General features: G+C 43.6%; 1 protein-coding gene and 1 pseudogene across 1 annotated transcript in view; one reads left to right on the forward strand and one right to left on the reverse strand.

Moving 5' to 3' along the window:
• Positions 1 to 10024, reverse strand: part of dre4 (SPT16 homolog, facilitates chromatin remodeling subunit dre4) — a 249825-nt gene extending 239801 nt beyond the window's left edge. The window contains exons 1-2 of the mRNA XM_080270162.1: positions 9906 to 10024; positions 4090 to 4278 (exon numbers count right to left, since the gene is read on the reverse strand). Coding sequence (XP_080126288.1) covers positions 4090 to 4278; positions 9906 to 9971 — 255 coding nt within the window. The 5' untranslated portion in view covers positions 9972 to 10024. The remainder of the gene's footprint in view (positions 1 to 4089; positions 4279 to 9905) is intronic.
• LOC145396941 (5S ribosomal RNA) lies at positions 5638 to 5756 on the forward strand (annotated as a pseudogene).
• Positions 10025 to 14562: the final 4538 nt, after the last annotated feature.

The raw sequence follows: 14562 nt of genomic DNA on the forward strand, positions 1-14562 counted from the left end.
AAGGAACCAAAGAATGAAGAATTAGAAGTGACTGTACCTCAGCCAGGGTACTTACAGCACGTTTGTGGCCGCCGTTTGTAAAGTTTTGGCAGTGGTGAAAATGCTCTTGAAGCACGTACAGCAGGGGTCAGCAACCTCCAGCCCGCGGGCCAGATCCGGCCCGCAGAGTCCAAACTCATGGCCCGTCACCCGGCTTGATATTTATATAACAATCCCGCCCACAACAGCCTAGCCAACTAAATGAGTCAGTCGGCGTCTCACGACGTGATCGCGGCGGGTAGCGCGGGGCAAATTTGCATGACTGAGATCTTTACCACAGAAGTACCATGGAAAAACACTTGTATTGGTGTTGTCACCTCTCTGCGGGAGGAATTTGCCTCCCATTTCACAGGTGTCAGGCCACTGGCTCCGGGCTTCAAGCTGTTCACTTCCCCCTTTGACTTCCCTGTGGATGAAGCCCCTGCCCCCCTGCAGATGGAGTTGGTGGAGCTTCAGTGTAATGACGAACTGAAGGCAAAGTACCGTACCACTTCTCCACCGTCCTTCTTCCGTGACCTCGTCCTCCCTTCTGACAAATTTCCAAATTACATTGAGCATGTAAAATGCATCGTTGCTATGTTTGGCAGCACTTACTGTTGTGAGCAACTCTTTTCAAAAATGAAATATACAAAGTCTCGCATTTGCTCCCAGCTAAGTGACCGCCACCTCAATGACATTCTGCTCTTGTATACCTCATCAATCGATCCAGACATTGAATCACTTCTCCATGGCAAACAGCACCAACCATCCCACTAATTTGCATGTCTCTTGATAAAACTGTTTTCTGCAGTCACTGATTTGCATGTTTTTCAATAAATTTCTAGTAATCTAGTTACTGGTTTGCTTGCTTTTCTACAAAATTTTTGTATATTGTCACAAACTGTTTTCTGCAGTCACTGATATGCACGTTTTTCATAAATTTCTTGTAATCTAGTCACTGGTTTGCTGCTTTTCTATAAAATTTTTGTACACTGTCACTTTTGGGTTCTCTTTGGCACTCTGGCCCGCAGGCTACTCCAAGAAGCTTTCTCTGGCCCTCGCACTGAAAAGGTTGCCGACCCCTGACGTACAGTAATCCAGTGTTGTGCTGCACTTACAGTAATTCTTTGCACTGTGAGTTATAACTGTTTAACACTGCACATTGTTAATTGCACCATGCCAGTTCCAACCGCCATTTGCACTCCACAGTTAATCCTTTGCACTCTAAATTCTAATTTCTTAACACTGCACAACACTGTAAATTCCCGTGTGGTCTAGTGGCGAGGTATTGCAGTTTATTCACAAAAAAATGAGAACGTGTGGCTTCCACTACGATAAGCTACCACTCGCGATCGAAGTTAGGCAATAACTGTTTGGGTGTTGATGAGGGGGAAACAGTTGCCAGATTGCAACAGCCACATTACCAAACTCCTCAGTTTTCATTACCAAATTTAACTCTTCATTACCAAATTCGTAAAGCTAACATTTATTCTTCACTAATTATATATACAATTGGAAACACATGTAATCACTCTTATAATTAACAGCATGTTGATTATTTTCACGCTATGTACGTTAGCAGATTAATCAGAGAGAGCAAACAATCCACCATCTCCATCCTGTGTATCCTCATACATGTGAAAAATTTGTTTGGTAATGCATTACTCTGATTCATTACCAAACGAATACTTCATGACCAATTTGGCACACATTTGGTAATGAAAAATACCAAATGGCAACCATGACACGGGAGGGAGGAGGGGGGAGGAAGGAAGGGGTAAGGGTCCGTGGTGTAATAGCTGTTCGGCTCCGCACGGCAATTTCAAATTACAGGTGGGAAAAAATTCGGATTTTGGGGGAATTTTTTCTTTTTTTTTTTTTGGCCATTTTTGGGTTCCAAAGGTCCAGGTCCACAATATCCGGTAAGTTAGGATGTCCGGAAAGTGGGCGTCTAGAAAGTACAGGGATTACTGTAATAATAAAAGAAAAAGAGTACTAATAAACTGTATTGGAGGCTTTCCCCCCTAACGACTGGTCACGATCCTCAAAAAAAAAAAAAAAAAAAAAAAAAAAAAAAAAAAAAGGATTCCATGGTCAAAATACAAACAACAACAACAACCTGTGGGAAGATGGTGCACTAAGTCCAAACTTGCACGCTGTCACATGAAATTTGTTTCTTTTCTACCATTTGTCAGTTATTGTTCTTTTCAATGCCCCCTCTGAATCTGTAAGTTGTTTGGGACTGCCAAACATTTGAGTGTCAGTTAAATGGAGTTATACTGTATATTTTTTGAATACTGACATACTGTAGATTGCACAAATAACATAGAAGGGAATTTAATGTGGCAATAGTAGAAACAAACTGGTAGTAGTAGGTCATCCCCAGTCTGTCTGGACAAGCAAACCCATCGAGCACAGGTAAGCAATTGCCCCTGTAGGGCCATTCTGTATAGTGAACTAATGTTCCTTTGTGGTGGACAGCACCTTGCCCCTGCATGTGGAGGTTTGGTTCCCCGGTGGACACTGCATTTGCATCCCTCTACCCAGTTAAAAGGGACATTATAGATGGCTCCACATCATCCACTTATTTGGTTATATGGTTACCACTGAGCAGTGTAAATGGTTTCCTGGGTTACTATGCCCATCAGGGGCAATGTATGATTGGATGATGGATGGATGGATGGACAAGAAAACATTAGACTTGTAACTCTGTGAATTGTCACCTACGGAAGAAGTAAGCACCATTGCACTGAGTGAGTCAATGAGGGTCACCTCCACCTACCACTAAACAAACTGGCAAGAACAGATGCTAAACAGTCTCCTAAGCTGATGAGACTATAGTTCAAGGTATTCATCCACCCATCATCCAGCTCTTTATTGCCTCATTAAAAGCATAGCATGCAAGGTCTTAGGCTACTCAGTCCAAATACTGGAGGGGAGTGTGGCCAGTCACTTGCCCAAGCAGCCTTAGGTGATCAATAAACCCCAACCATTGGTCATATTCAAACACATAAGCTATACCACCGTACCAGGGATTAACAAACTTGAGACAAAGCTGTGCATAAAATTGCTTGTTTATACTATATACTACATATGTCTTCACTTACACAGCTACCAAACACTTCACAACCAAACCACGGTGAATGTCAAAGTGAAACATGCAACAAAGTTTTTCCTGTTATAATTAACTGCTTTGGAAACTTGCTGGTGGTAGGTGGTGGCAACCATCATCCACTCATTTGATGTAGTGCTGCCTACTTTTTCCTTAGCCTTTATCATTTTTTTCTTTTTTCTGTGCCTGCCCTCCTCTCTTCCTATTTCTCCCATCTTTCCAGTCACTTCTTATTGCTTTTCTTTCCTTTACAGGTGGCTTTACATTACGTGACAAGCCAAATGGTTTCCTCCATTTACAACGCTGGGTGGTAACCATATAACTAAACCATACGTGCTCCCTACGTGTCAACAAGTGGGTTGGTAGAGGGTTAGTGCCCCTCCCCGTAAAACAAATAACTCAAAGTCAGTGGCCACCCCTTACGGGATTATGGCATCTGGCAGTAGATAGACAGATAGACAGAAACTTGTTCATCACAGAATTGGTCTAACAATTTCTATGAATACAGCTTCAGATACAACCACATATGCTAGGCCACTCACTGCACTTAAAGTCTATTTTTGCTACCTCCATAGGATTCTGCTCAGCTCAGAAGAGGGCAGTAAAACACATGATAAGATAAAGCTTTCACCAACTCCTTCACTACAAAAGATCTCCCCTCAGATGAGTAAAACTCTATGGAAGTACAGGTATGATTAAACTAAAAAATACATCCATCCATCATCCAATCCTACGTTGCCCCATAAGGTGGCTAGGCAAATTGGTCCTGACATTTAAGATGAGTGTGACCAGTCTCACTCATCCCTGAGTGGTATTATGTGAGCAATAAACCTTCACTGGCTCGGATTTGATTAAAAAACGTTTCACTTGTAACTAGCATTTTATATGCACACATCCAAGACTTTAAGTGTGGCCCAACTGCAATAATACACCAATAATTACTTATCTACAACACTCACCTTCTTTTTGCTGGCTAAAAAATATACAGCTTTTTCACAGCAAACCATGATGGTGTCTGTGAGTTCATAACCAAAAAGCCAAGTCTGTGTTGCAGTGGACTTAGAGTAGATCACCTCCTGGTCTGCACCCACAACAGAGACCAGGGCATCTGCCTTGCCCAACCCATCTTCTTTGTTGCTTTCTGCTTTCTGTAATTTAAAAATTGTACCAAATTACCATAAAATTTAGTCTGCTGTTATTCTTAAAAAATAAAAAAATAAAAAATGCAACCAACAATATTCACTGCTTAGTCCACTCGTTTTATAAAAGTCTGTATTAAATTAACTCAACATACTGCATATCCAGAAAGTCCCTGCTGTACTACGTCAGAGATGTGTTCACATGGCACATTATTTTCCATGCAATACCATACAATAAACTGGGGGAAACCAGAAAATCAGTAGTATATGTAAGCAACAGAACCTTAGTACTGTACAAAGTTTTTAATATGGCGTTCACCATCTCCATACCACACAACATAACAGGTATTTAACAGTGGCAGGATGCTGGGAAACCTCCCACCCCCTACCCCCTCACGTGGATCTCCAGTGAGCATCTCCCTACCTCTAAGATTCCTCCCAAGTGAGGACCATTTCACTCGATGCATATTACATCAAATGGTAACATGCAAACCAGAACATCTTTTGCATCAACATATGTCAAAAAGGAAACATGATGGAGCTATTTGCACCACATGTCCAATACTGAAAAGCTATACCACCATTATGTGAACATAAAGCATCCAGTCACCACTTGGAGATTGAAGGTATGGAAAGCTGTCACTGACAGGTGTTCTAATCACTATTTTTTTTTTTTTCTTTCTTTATGTACAATGGTACCAGAGGCATAGACTAGTGCCCAATTTGTATATGTTCTGGATTACGGTTGCCTACACTCCAAGAGGGATAAACATTTCATTAGTTGCTGTCTGTCTTACTAACCTACTCACTTACAAAGTACCTAGGTTGGGTTGAATTAACCCATAAACTGTGGCATTAAGAAATCTTCACCATCCTGTGGTGCGTGAAAAACATAAGTTTTCTTATGCCAGAAATCAGTTTCACATCTTTGATATGAAAGAGAAAATGCTGAAGGATGTCTATGTCTACTATAAAGTCAAAATATCTCTTGTGTTTTATTCATCATGCAGCTAAGGTCAAGTTGTGCTGATATGAAAAAATAAATAAATATATAAAAAATCCATCACAGACACTTCTTAGCTTCATGAGATGAAGATTCACCTTTTATATTACAGATACTGTATCTCAATTTTTAAGTCAACATGTGCAATACTGTAGACAAAGCATGTGTTTTAATATTTCTATTTCAGGAGGCCTGCATTAAAATACTGTACAGCATAAACAGGTGGTGGGAGATTTAAAAAAAAAAGAAAAAAAAAAAAATCCAGATGCCATCATATGATCAATATCATTATAAATTACCTATTGGCCTCAAGGTAATGTGTGGAAAATCCCTCCCCCTACTTTTTTTTTTTCCTTTATCTGAATTACAAGACATAATACACGTTGAGTACACCGCTTCCCGTCCGATCAGCGAAGTTAAGCAACGTTGGGTCTGGTTAGTACTTGGATGGGTGACCGTCTGGGAACACCAGATGCTGTTGGCGTTCTCCCTACGTGTCAAGTGGGTTGGTGGAGGATTAGTGCCCCTCCCTGTAAAACAATTAACTCTAAGCCCTTGGCCACCCCGTTTGGGATACATGGCGTCTGGCAATGAATGAATGAATGAAAGTCACAACCATCCACTGGGGATTTGGTGATAAGTCACTGTTCTCAAGTTAAGATTGGTCAGGTAGAACTGCAAAGTCTGGTGTTTTTATCAGCTCTACATCTGGAGGGCCTTCAATTTTTAAAAATTATTTACCGGTACACTGATTTCTAGTGAGATCTTCGCATAAAGCGGTACCATACAGTACTGCCCTGAATCAGAATATGAGAAAGTTTGTTTTTTTACAGCCCTATATGGCTAATTGTGCTGCACAACTACTACCGTATCTGTAAAGGAAAGACAGAATCTTGAAAAATGAAAGCTTATGGTAACATTCAACCCCAAAAGAAGAAAAAATATTACATAGGGGACACTGCGAAAGCTGTACTTGGTTTATATATACCGTATACTGTGCAGTACCCTCACCAGGAAACTGAACTGAACTGAGTGAAGTGTTCAGTACTCCAAAGTTTCTCTCCATCTTCATGCCCAGCCTTCTTTACAGGGATGGAACAACAAACTGCATCCATATTCTTACAAACATAATGATCATAAGCTATTTCACAAAAAAAGGAAAAAAAAAGGGGGAGGGGGGTGATGATGCTTTACAGCCGAGAATAATACTTCTCCCATGAATATGTGAGCTGATTAAACTTTAACCTCTTCAATCCGATGACATATTTCATATTTTATTCTTTTCCTCCCCACACGGTTCAGTTCACCTTAGGGCAAACTTTTCCAACTGGACGGGTTAGGTATATCCTTCATTATCCCCTTCATTGCAAGTTGTCTCCCCTAAGCTAATTATAACCGTCTGTCAGTAGCAAGAATAAGAGAAAAAAATGCGTACTGGGAGTGAAGGAGTTAAACATCTATATTTAAAATATGCATGGCTGGTTCCATTCTGAACACTGTGTCAAGTGTCTTGAGGTTTGGTCTGATATACAGCCAGGTTAGGTCCACACAGGTGTTTTTCAACTTGTTTGTATGTTGAATTGTTGTAAAGCCAACATTCAGCACTGAAGAATGCCCAAGTCAGGGTTTAATTAATGTTTGTTGCAATCATGTCCGTCAGTTATTTCAGTGCATTCTATGACATTATCCTCTCAAATTACTGGGGGATCTTCTGTATAGCATTTGTGAACAATGGATCTTTATGGTGGCTACATTTTCAGCATGCAAGTACCAGTACCGTAATATCCCCTACCATGACATGGGACCTTCACCCTGTGACAGCCGGAAAATTATAACTTCCGACGATGTAGCCACCGTCTTCCTGAAGCTACTTGACCTGAAGCCACCCAAGAGATATCAAGGCAAACCAGGGTTACCTGCTGTGGCATGCACTTTAAATTAACCAATGAGGGCCCTTAATCAACCTTACTCAACCCAACAGATAACAAAGTGACCAGGGGTTAGTATTGCTAAACCATATCCTTAGCGGTCAGACACACATGGTCATGAAGCTAGGGCAGTTCCCATTCCAGAGGTGCCAAGGTGGCTGAAGAAGCCAAAACCACACCTCCCCACAGTAAGCAGTGTTCACTGCTAAGTATGGAGGATTTGGTTGGCTTTCTACACTAGATTTATAGGCAGTCTCACAGTTAATGTCACAGGGGGGGGGAGGGTCTGAGGGACAAGTAAGGTTAGGTTTGGCTGGGATAGGTTAAGATCAGTTCAGTTTGGTTTCTAATGCATTTTGAGTGAGTTTTATCATTTAATTTTGTATTTAATTCCTGCATTTCAATTGATTTTGACTAATGTCACATTTGACTAAGGTGGTGGCGACCATCAACCACTCACTCGATTTAGTGTTGCCTACCTCTTGCTTCACTTCTGTGTCTTCCCTCCCCTCTTCCTATATCTCCCATCTTTCCTGTCACTTTTTATTCCTCTTCAGGTGGCTTTGCACTGACTGCCAAGCCTGATGATTTCCAGTAAACCAGGGAACCATTTACAACACTGAGTGATAACCACATAACCAACCTAATGCTCCCTGTCTCAGAGAGGGGGGTGGTGGAGGGTCAGTGCCCCTCCACGTAAAACAACTAACTCAAAGACAAATGACCACCTCTTACAGGAATAGGGCATCTGGCTGTAGATAGACATATGACTTCCTCCCCCTGAAGGTATTGGGGTCATCTGCGATAAAAATGGTTTTCGAAATTGACTGGAACACGGGAAAAATTATTTAAAATTAACAACAATATGAGGCATAAATGAAGTGAAGCAAAAAATATCCAGGTCAGGTCAGTACTGAAACACATGAAATACCGAACAAATTGCATTATAAAATATGACACCCAAATTCTATGGAAACATAATATAGTATTAAGGGTATTTTAAAGTTGGGTTTATAGTCACAGCGCACAAATCTGAAGGTTTCATTATCATGCCCTGGCAACCTACCGGTCAACAATACATCTGATTTCACGTCCCGTATAATATAATACACATGGGAAACGGTAAATATTTACTAGTTGCCAATACACCCCCCAGGTTGTGCAGTATATTTTTCTGGACCTAACCTAACCTGCTACAGCAGAATGCTTACCTTAGAGTTAGGTATCATACTATGCATTTATGGTGGTAATATCCCTGAACCACATTTTGGCAACTTGTAAAATAATACCGGAAATAGTTGTCAGTATTATATACGGTAAATGGCCAAATATGCAGGCAATAATGAAGAATACTATCTGCAGCAGTATTTATTCTTTGAAACTCAAAATTGACCATAATAGCCACGTTCTTCATTACTGCCTGCATATTTGGCCATTCAAATAATACTGACAACCATTTCCTACGCGTATCAATTTATACATGAAATCGGACACACTGATGACTGGTAGGTTGCCAGGGCACGATAATGAAACCTTCAGACTCGCGTGCCGCGATTATAGCAGTGGCATCCTTCTGGGGGTACCAGGTCAATTCTAAGACAAAACGCATTCCTTTCCGAGTTCTTCCATTAATTCAAGAAAAATTACCCATCTTTCCTGTCACTTCTTATTGCTTTTCTTTCCTTTACAGGTCGCTTTACATTGAGTGACAAGCCAAATGGTTTCCTGTATGCCAAGAAACCATTTACAACGCTGGGTGATAACCATATAAGCAAACCATACGTGCTCCTTACGTGTCAACAAATGGGTTGGTGAAGGGTTAGTGACCCTCCCCGTAAAACAAATAACTCAAAGTCAAATGGCCACCCTTTACGGGATTATGGCGTCTGGCAATAAACAGATAGATAGACAGACATTACAAAAGACTAGGACTGGTTAGCAGGGATATGACTTGGGGCACAGTGACCTTGGGGGATGAATCAACTGAAAGCCCCACAAGACAGATGGCTATTTTGCTATAGTCTGTCTGTAAAAGTGATGAGACAGTGTAATTAATGCATCAGTAATGATGCACAGTCATAATTTTTTTTTTTACCTACCTATAATAATTACAGTATAAATTAATAGTGTCAGCAAATATGCAACTATAATCAATAACCACGGGCATTTTCACAACATCTCTTTTATGTAAATTTCACAAGGAATGTCTTACAGTAAAAGTTGCTGTACATGCTGAAATACAGCCAGAGAAAAGAACAAAACTATTAAGAAACCTTGTTTTGGCAACCTATAGTTAGTCACATCAGATTTCCTACATATTTCTTGAATGGAGCAGCACTCACCTATTTATGTAATAACTCAAAAATCTGCCATACTTCTTCAAGAGAAAAACAGAGGATTTCCTACACTTAATCATACTGAATAAAATTTAGCTTGCATCCAAAGGCATATTAAGTTTAGCTATTACTGGTGGGGCTAGTTGTTCAACAATGCATTATTATACAGGGAAAGGAAACCTAATATAACTTGAATGTACCAAATCGTCCCATCTACTAATTTGGACATAATCAAAATTTGCCATTAATTTTGCCCTTTCCCACTGAACTACGTAATAACTGATGAACTACAAAAAAATACAAATGTATACATATCCCCTTTCCTACCCTCTCCCCATTTCCACCACCACCACCACCATGCTGCCTTACCTTCCATACTGAGTACACTTTGTTCATGCGACGAAAAAAAGCATCCTTGTCTATATTTATAGACATTGTGCCACCCTGTGCTACCCGTTGGCCTTGCACCACTCAAATATGACAACAAACACCGGGGAATGCCGCGAGAAAAACAACCACCACAATGCCGCCGCCTTGGATGACAGTCGCCATGCGCAAAGGAGCCACTAATGAGTGTAATGCGTATTCCATTTATTTAGCCTGTGTAACTCAAAACCTGCAATATTGTAATACCTTAACCAAAGAATAAAACACACGAAACAATTTAATTGTTTTTTTTATACAAAACGACAAGTCTGCGAACGCTCCAAGAGCACAATAAAAAAAAAAAAAAAAAAAAAAGTTTAAGTACAACTTCGCCAATAATTTTTTAATCGCACGTACACACCTGACTCCTCTGGGCTGCCAGACAGTTGTCCACCTGCTATCTGTCGATGGATCCAGTGATTTTTTTTTTCTTTTATCGTACTTTTTTTGTATATCCTTCACTTCTGTCTGTCCCCCCACTCAGGAAGCTCGTATTTTGTCTCTTCACGTCATCCCTTTCATGAACCCATCTATTCCCTTTTGACCACACCTTAGTGTGCATTTCAAAGATTTTGTTAGACTCCACGTTTCCAATTCCAGAGTTAAAACAGGTAGTGATTATATAACCATCTCTTTTGTCAAAATGCCAATTGCTTATGCTTCATATAGTTACTGAATTTACCAAAAACCTTCCAGCTCATTCCTTAACTTGTTTTCATTGTCATGGACTGGGTTTGCCTGAACTGCCTGTCTCTGATAGGCTACATGTATTCCTCAGCAAATTCTAGATCCTTATCTCCTATTCCTACGGGGAGCTCGGTAGCTCAGTGGTAGGGTGTCGGGCTCGTAATCCTAAGGTTGCAAGTTTGCGCCCCACCAGGTGGCTGATGTGTATTAGCGCTCTCCTGTAACCCTAGCAGGGCTCTATGATCCGATGAGGTCTAGCTCAGGGATTAATTCCCTCCTATTCTTACTGGGCGGGAACAAGCAAGTCTGTTAAACATAATCTTCGCCTTAATATTCATTGTCAAGCCTAGCCTCCTTTGACTCTGAGCATCTAAACTATCATTTCTTGTAGGCTAGTTCCTCCCCTGATTCACTGAAGAGAGCTACTTTATGCCATATGTAAGACTCACCATTCTTACGTCCTTAGTCATTCCAATCCAAATTTCTTAGAACGTCCTCTAGGCATGGAGGCAGGACACAAAAACTCAAGGCAACAACCTTGTACGTGTATTACTAATTCTACAGTGGAACGAATACAGAGACGCTGGACAATTACAAATTATTCTTTGGCCTAGATATGGGTTACTATATAGTATCGCACAGGATACTAATCAGGTCAAGGTCGGGTAGGGTGCACTTAGGGCGGAGGTTTATATATTATTATTGCGGGAAGTCCAGGTCAGATATTTGTGGAGTGGGTGACACTGTTTCACTGTTTGTAACTATTACTTTAGCACTGGGGTCGGTGTCTAATCTAAGTGTGATGCGGCGTTACTACAGTAGATGGTAGCGTATTCACTGTAACCCGTATTTCACTGTTTGGCCATATTCACGGTTTCACTGTTATTTTTATTTACTCCACACTTTTTATATCATCACTGGTGTTTCTTGCACTGACTTCCTTTATGTGGTTAATTCACTGCTCTGCCTTCATGTCACTAAGTCACGGACACTGTGCTTTCACTGTCACTCCTGTCGGGTCTGGGCGTCGTGGCTGTCAGGCACAAGTGCGGTGGAAGTAGCCCAGTCTCCCTACTGCTGGGGCTGGGTTCGGCTGGGGACCTCTGTGTGCAGGGGCAAAGGGATCACGCGTAGGGACGTCCTCTCTCGTCTGGGGCCCGCGCTTTCGGGGCTTGGGGCGTGAGAACAGCCCTTGGGGCTGGGGAAAAATAATTGCCTGAACTTCTCGCTCAGAAGCCTGATGGAGGACGAAGATCTCTGGTGTCTGGGTGTAGGGAGGTCCCACCCGGGGGTCCTGGGGGCGGTCTGGAGGTCCCGAGGGCTGCGGTCCCCGGTGCTCGGTGGAGCTGTCAGGAAAGGGGCTGCAGCGACGGCCTACGTCGGGGTCAGGAGAGTCCTCTCCGGATCCAGCTGCAGGGAGAAGAGGCCAGGGGAAGTCATGGGGCCTCTCCAGTAATCCTTCTGAGTCGTAGGTTGGTGAACAGGAGTCAGCACCTGACGGAGGAGTGGCTACAGGCCATCTCCTGCTGTAGGGCCCGGCTACTGGCCGTGGCCTTCTAGGGGCGCGGCTACAGGCCATCGCTAAGGCCCGGCTACTGGCCATGGCATGGGGAAGGGAGCAGCTACAATTCAACTCAGGGGCACCTTCAAAGCAGCTACAGGCCATCTCTTGATTTCCCTCAGAGCGGCTAAAGGCCGTCTCCTTCAGGAGGGTTGAGCGGCTACAAGCCATCTTGGGAAGGGCACCTTCAGAGCTGCTACAGGCCGTCTCCTGACGAAGGCGGGAACGTCTACAGACCGTCTCCTGTTTTCCCTCAGAGTGGCTACAGGCCGTCTCCTCCAGGAGGGTTGAGCAGCTACAGGCTGTCTCGGAAAGGGCACCTTCAGAGCTGCTACAGGCCGTCTCCTGACAATGGCGGGAGAGGCTACAGGCCATCTCCTGTATTCCCTCAGAGCAGCTACAGGCCGTCTCCTTCAGGAGGGTTGAGAGGCTACCGGTCGTCTCAGGTGTGCTGACTGGAGATGGAGTAACAGCTCCATCCCGATGTTGGTTGGGGAAGGCTCGCCTGGAAGGTAGTCTTGTATTCCTGCTATGGTGGCAGCAGGTGAGCTCCGGGTCATGGGGGCGCGCAGCCTGGGCGGACTTATGTCGTTGTTGCCCTGAGTCCCAACACGCTGTCGGTGCTCCTCTGTGGGCTCCTTCTGGGGGTGTTTGGTCGCCCCCTGTGGCACTATACTGCATTTCAGGATGAAATTGCATCTCCTTGTCTAACACTTTTCTTTCAGTATAAAGTATTCTGGTTGACCTTAAGATTTGCAATGGCCGTGGTATCACTATAAATATCTTCTGGTAGCTACTTTATCTTACATTTCATCAGCACCTTATCCCCCAATTACTTTTATGATCACTGTTATGCTAGGTGTTTTGGGATCGACTTCTCTCCCTGAGAACACTGGCTGTTGAGCTGGGGTTCTCTTTCGAGACTGGAACTAGAATACACCACGAGAGGAACAGGGCATAAAAACTCTGGCCAATTAACCTCACACATGTATTATCTGAAATTCACACCGCACTGAATACAACGTAAATACTTTAAGGCACAATGCACTATTCAGGTACAAAGTCACTACTTGGGTGGGAGGACTCTGACAATGCTACTGAAGTCTTGGGCTCCTACAGATGTCAGCTGGGTGTGGGAGGGGTCCCATCAGGTGTGCCTTCCCTCAGAGACCACGGGACTACCCTCAGGGGCCACGTCATCTGGAGTGGGCTGCTGGGCGGCGTGGAGAGGGGCCCTCCTCTAGTGGGGCCTCGGTGGGGTGTTCGGTCTTCAGGGCTGGGACCGAATAGGGAGACTAGGCGCACTTGACCGTGGAGAGAGGGTCGTCATCCTTTGGGGCTGGGGAGGTCACGCCCCGGGGTCCAAGGGACACCTCAGGGAGTACGAGGACTGCGGTCTCCCTCGGGTTGGGTCGCCAACAGGTGTGGGCTGCGGCGTCCTCTTCTCTGGGAGTCCGACCGCGGTTGGTCTCGCCTAGGCACCAGCTGGACTGCTCTCACTCCCGGGGTCACAATGGGGCCTTGCCAGACCTCCTCCAGACAGGGTAGTTCCTCCTGGGGGCTGCTGCTGTGAGGAGAATAGGAGGGGCATCCCACTCGGCCACAGGAAGGGTGAGCTAAGCAAACGATGTCCTCCGGAGGGGAAGTCACAGGGGGTGAGAGACGGGTGGTGTCTGGTCTCTTCCTGACGCGAGTGACTGAGTGAGAGAGTAAGTACTCAAGTGAGTGGGTTTGGTGGTTGGTTAGGTAAGTTAGCAAGTCACTGAGTAGGTAGGTGGTTGAGTCAGTAAGTGAGACTGAATACAGTAGGTCTATGAGTGAGTGAACTGGTGAGAGGCTAAGTACAGTATGTGGGTGTGTTGGTGAGTGAGTGGCTGAGTCAGTAAAAGTGATTAATAAGTGAATGAGTGAGTGGGTGGTGACTGAATGAGTAAATAACTGGGTGAATGGGTAAGTATTTGTGGATAAGACGATATAGAAGTGAGTACCAAAAGTGATATAGTGAATGTGTGAGTCATAGGCTGGGCAAAAGTGAGTGAAAATATGGTTTCCTGGCTGGGTGAGAGGGTGGGTTAAACATACCAGGTTAGTGAGTGAGTGGGTGTGTGATTAAGTGATGGAATGGGTGGGTGTGGGTGTGACTGAGCTAGGTACTGTAGTTGTGGGGGGGGGGAAAAGTCACTGTCTGGTACAGTATTACAAACTAGGCCACCTGATTCCTCTTTGCATGTGATGAACATCATTAAAATGTTGCAACTGCTTGTAACTTAGTCTCCAAGGTATTTATATCTAATCTACAAACTGATGCAGTGTTTCCTCTTGAGTAATCCCCGTAAAGGAGCTGACCTCAGT

This window comes from Coenobita brevimanus, chromosome 39 (genome assembly GCF_032717465.1).
Source record: "Coenobita brevimanus isolate Jiangsu-jjx chromosome 39, ASM3271746v2, whole genome shotgun sequence".
Taxonomy (NCBI): domain Eukaryota; kingdom Metazoa; phylum Arthropoda; class Malacostraca; order Decapoda; family Coenobitidae; genus Coenobita; species Coenobita brevimanus.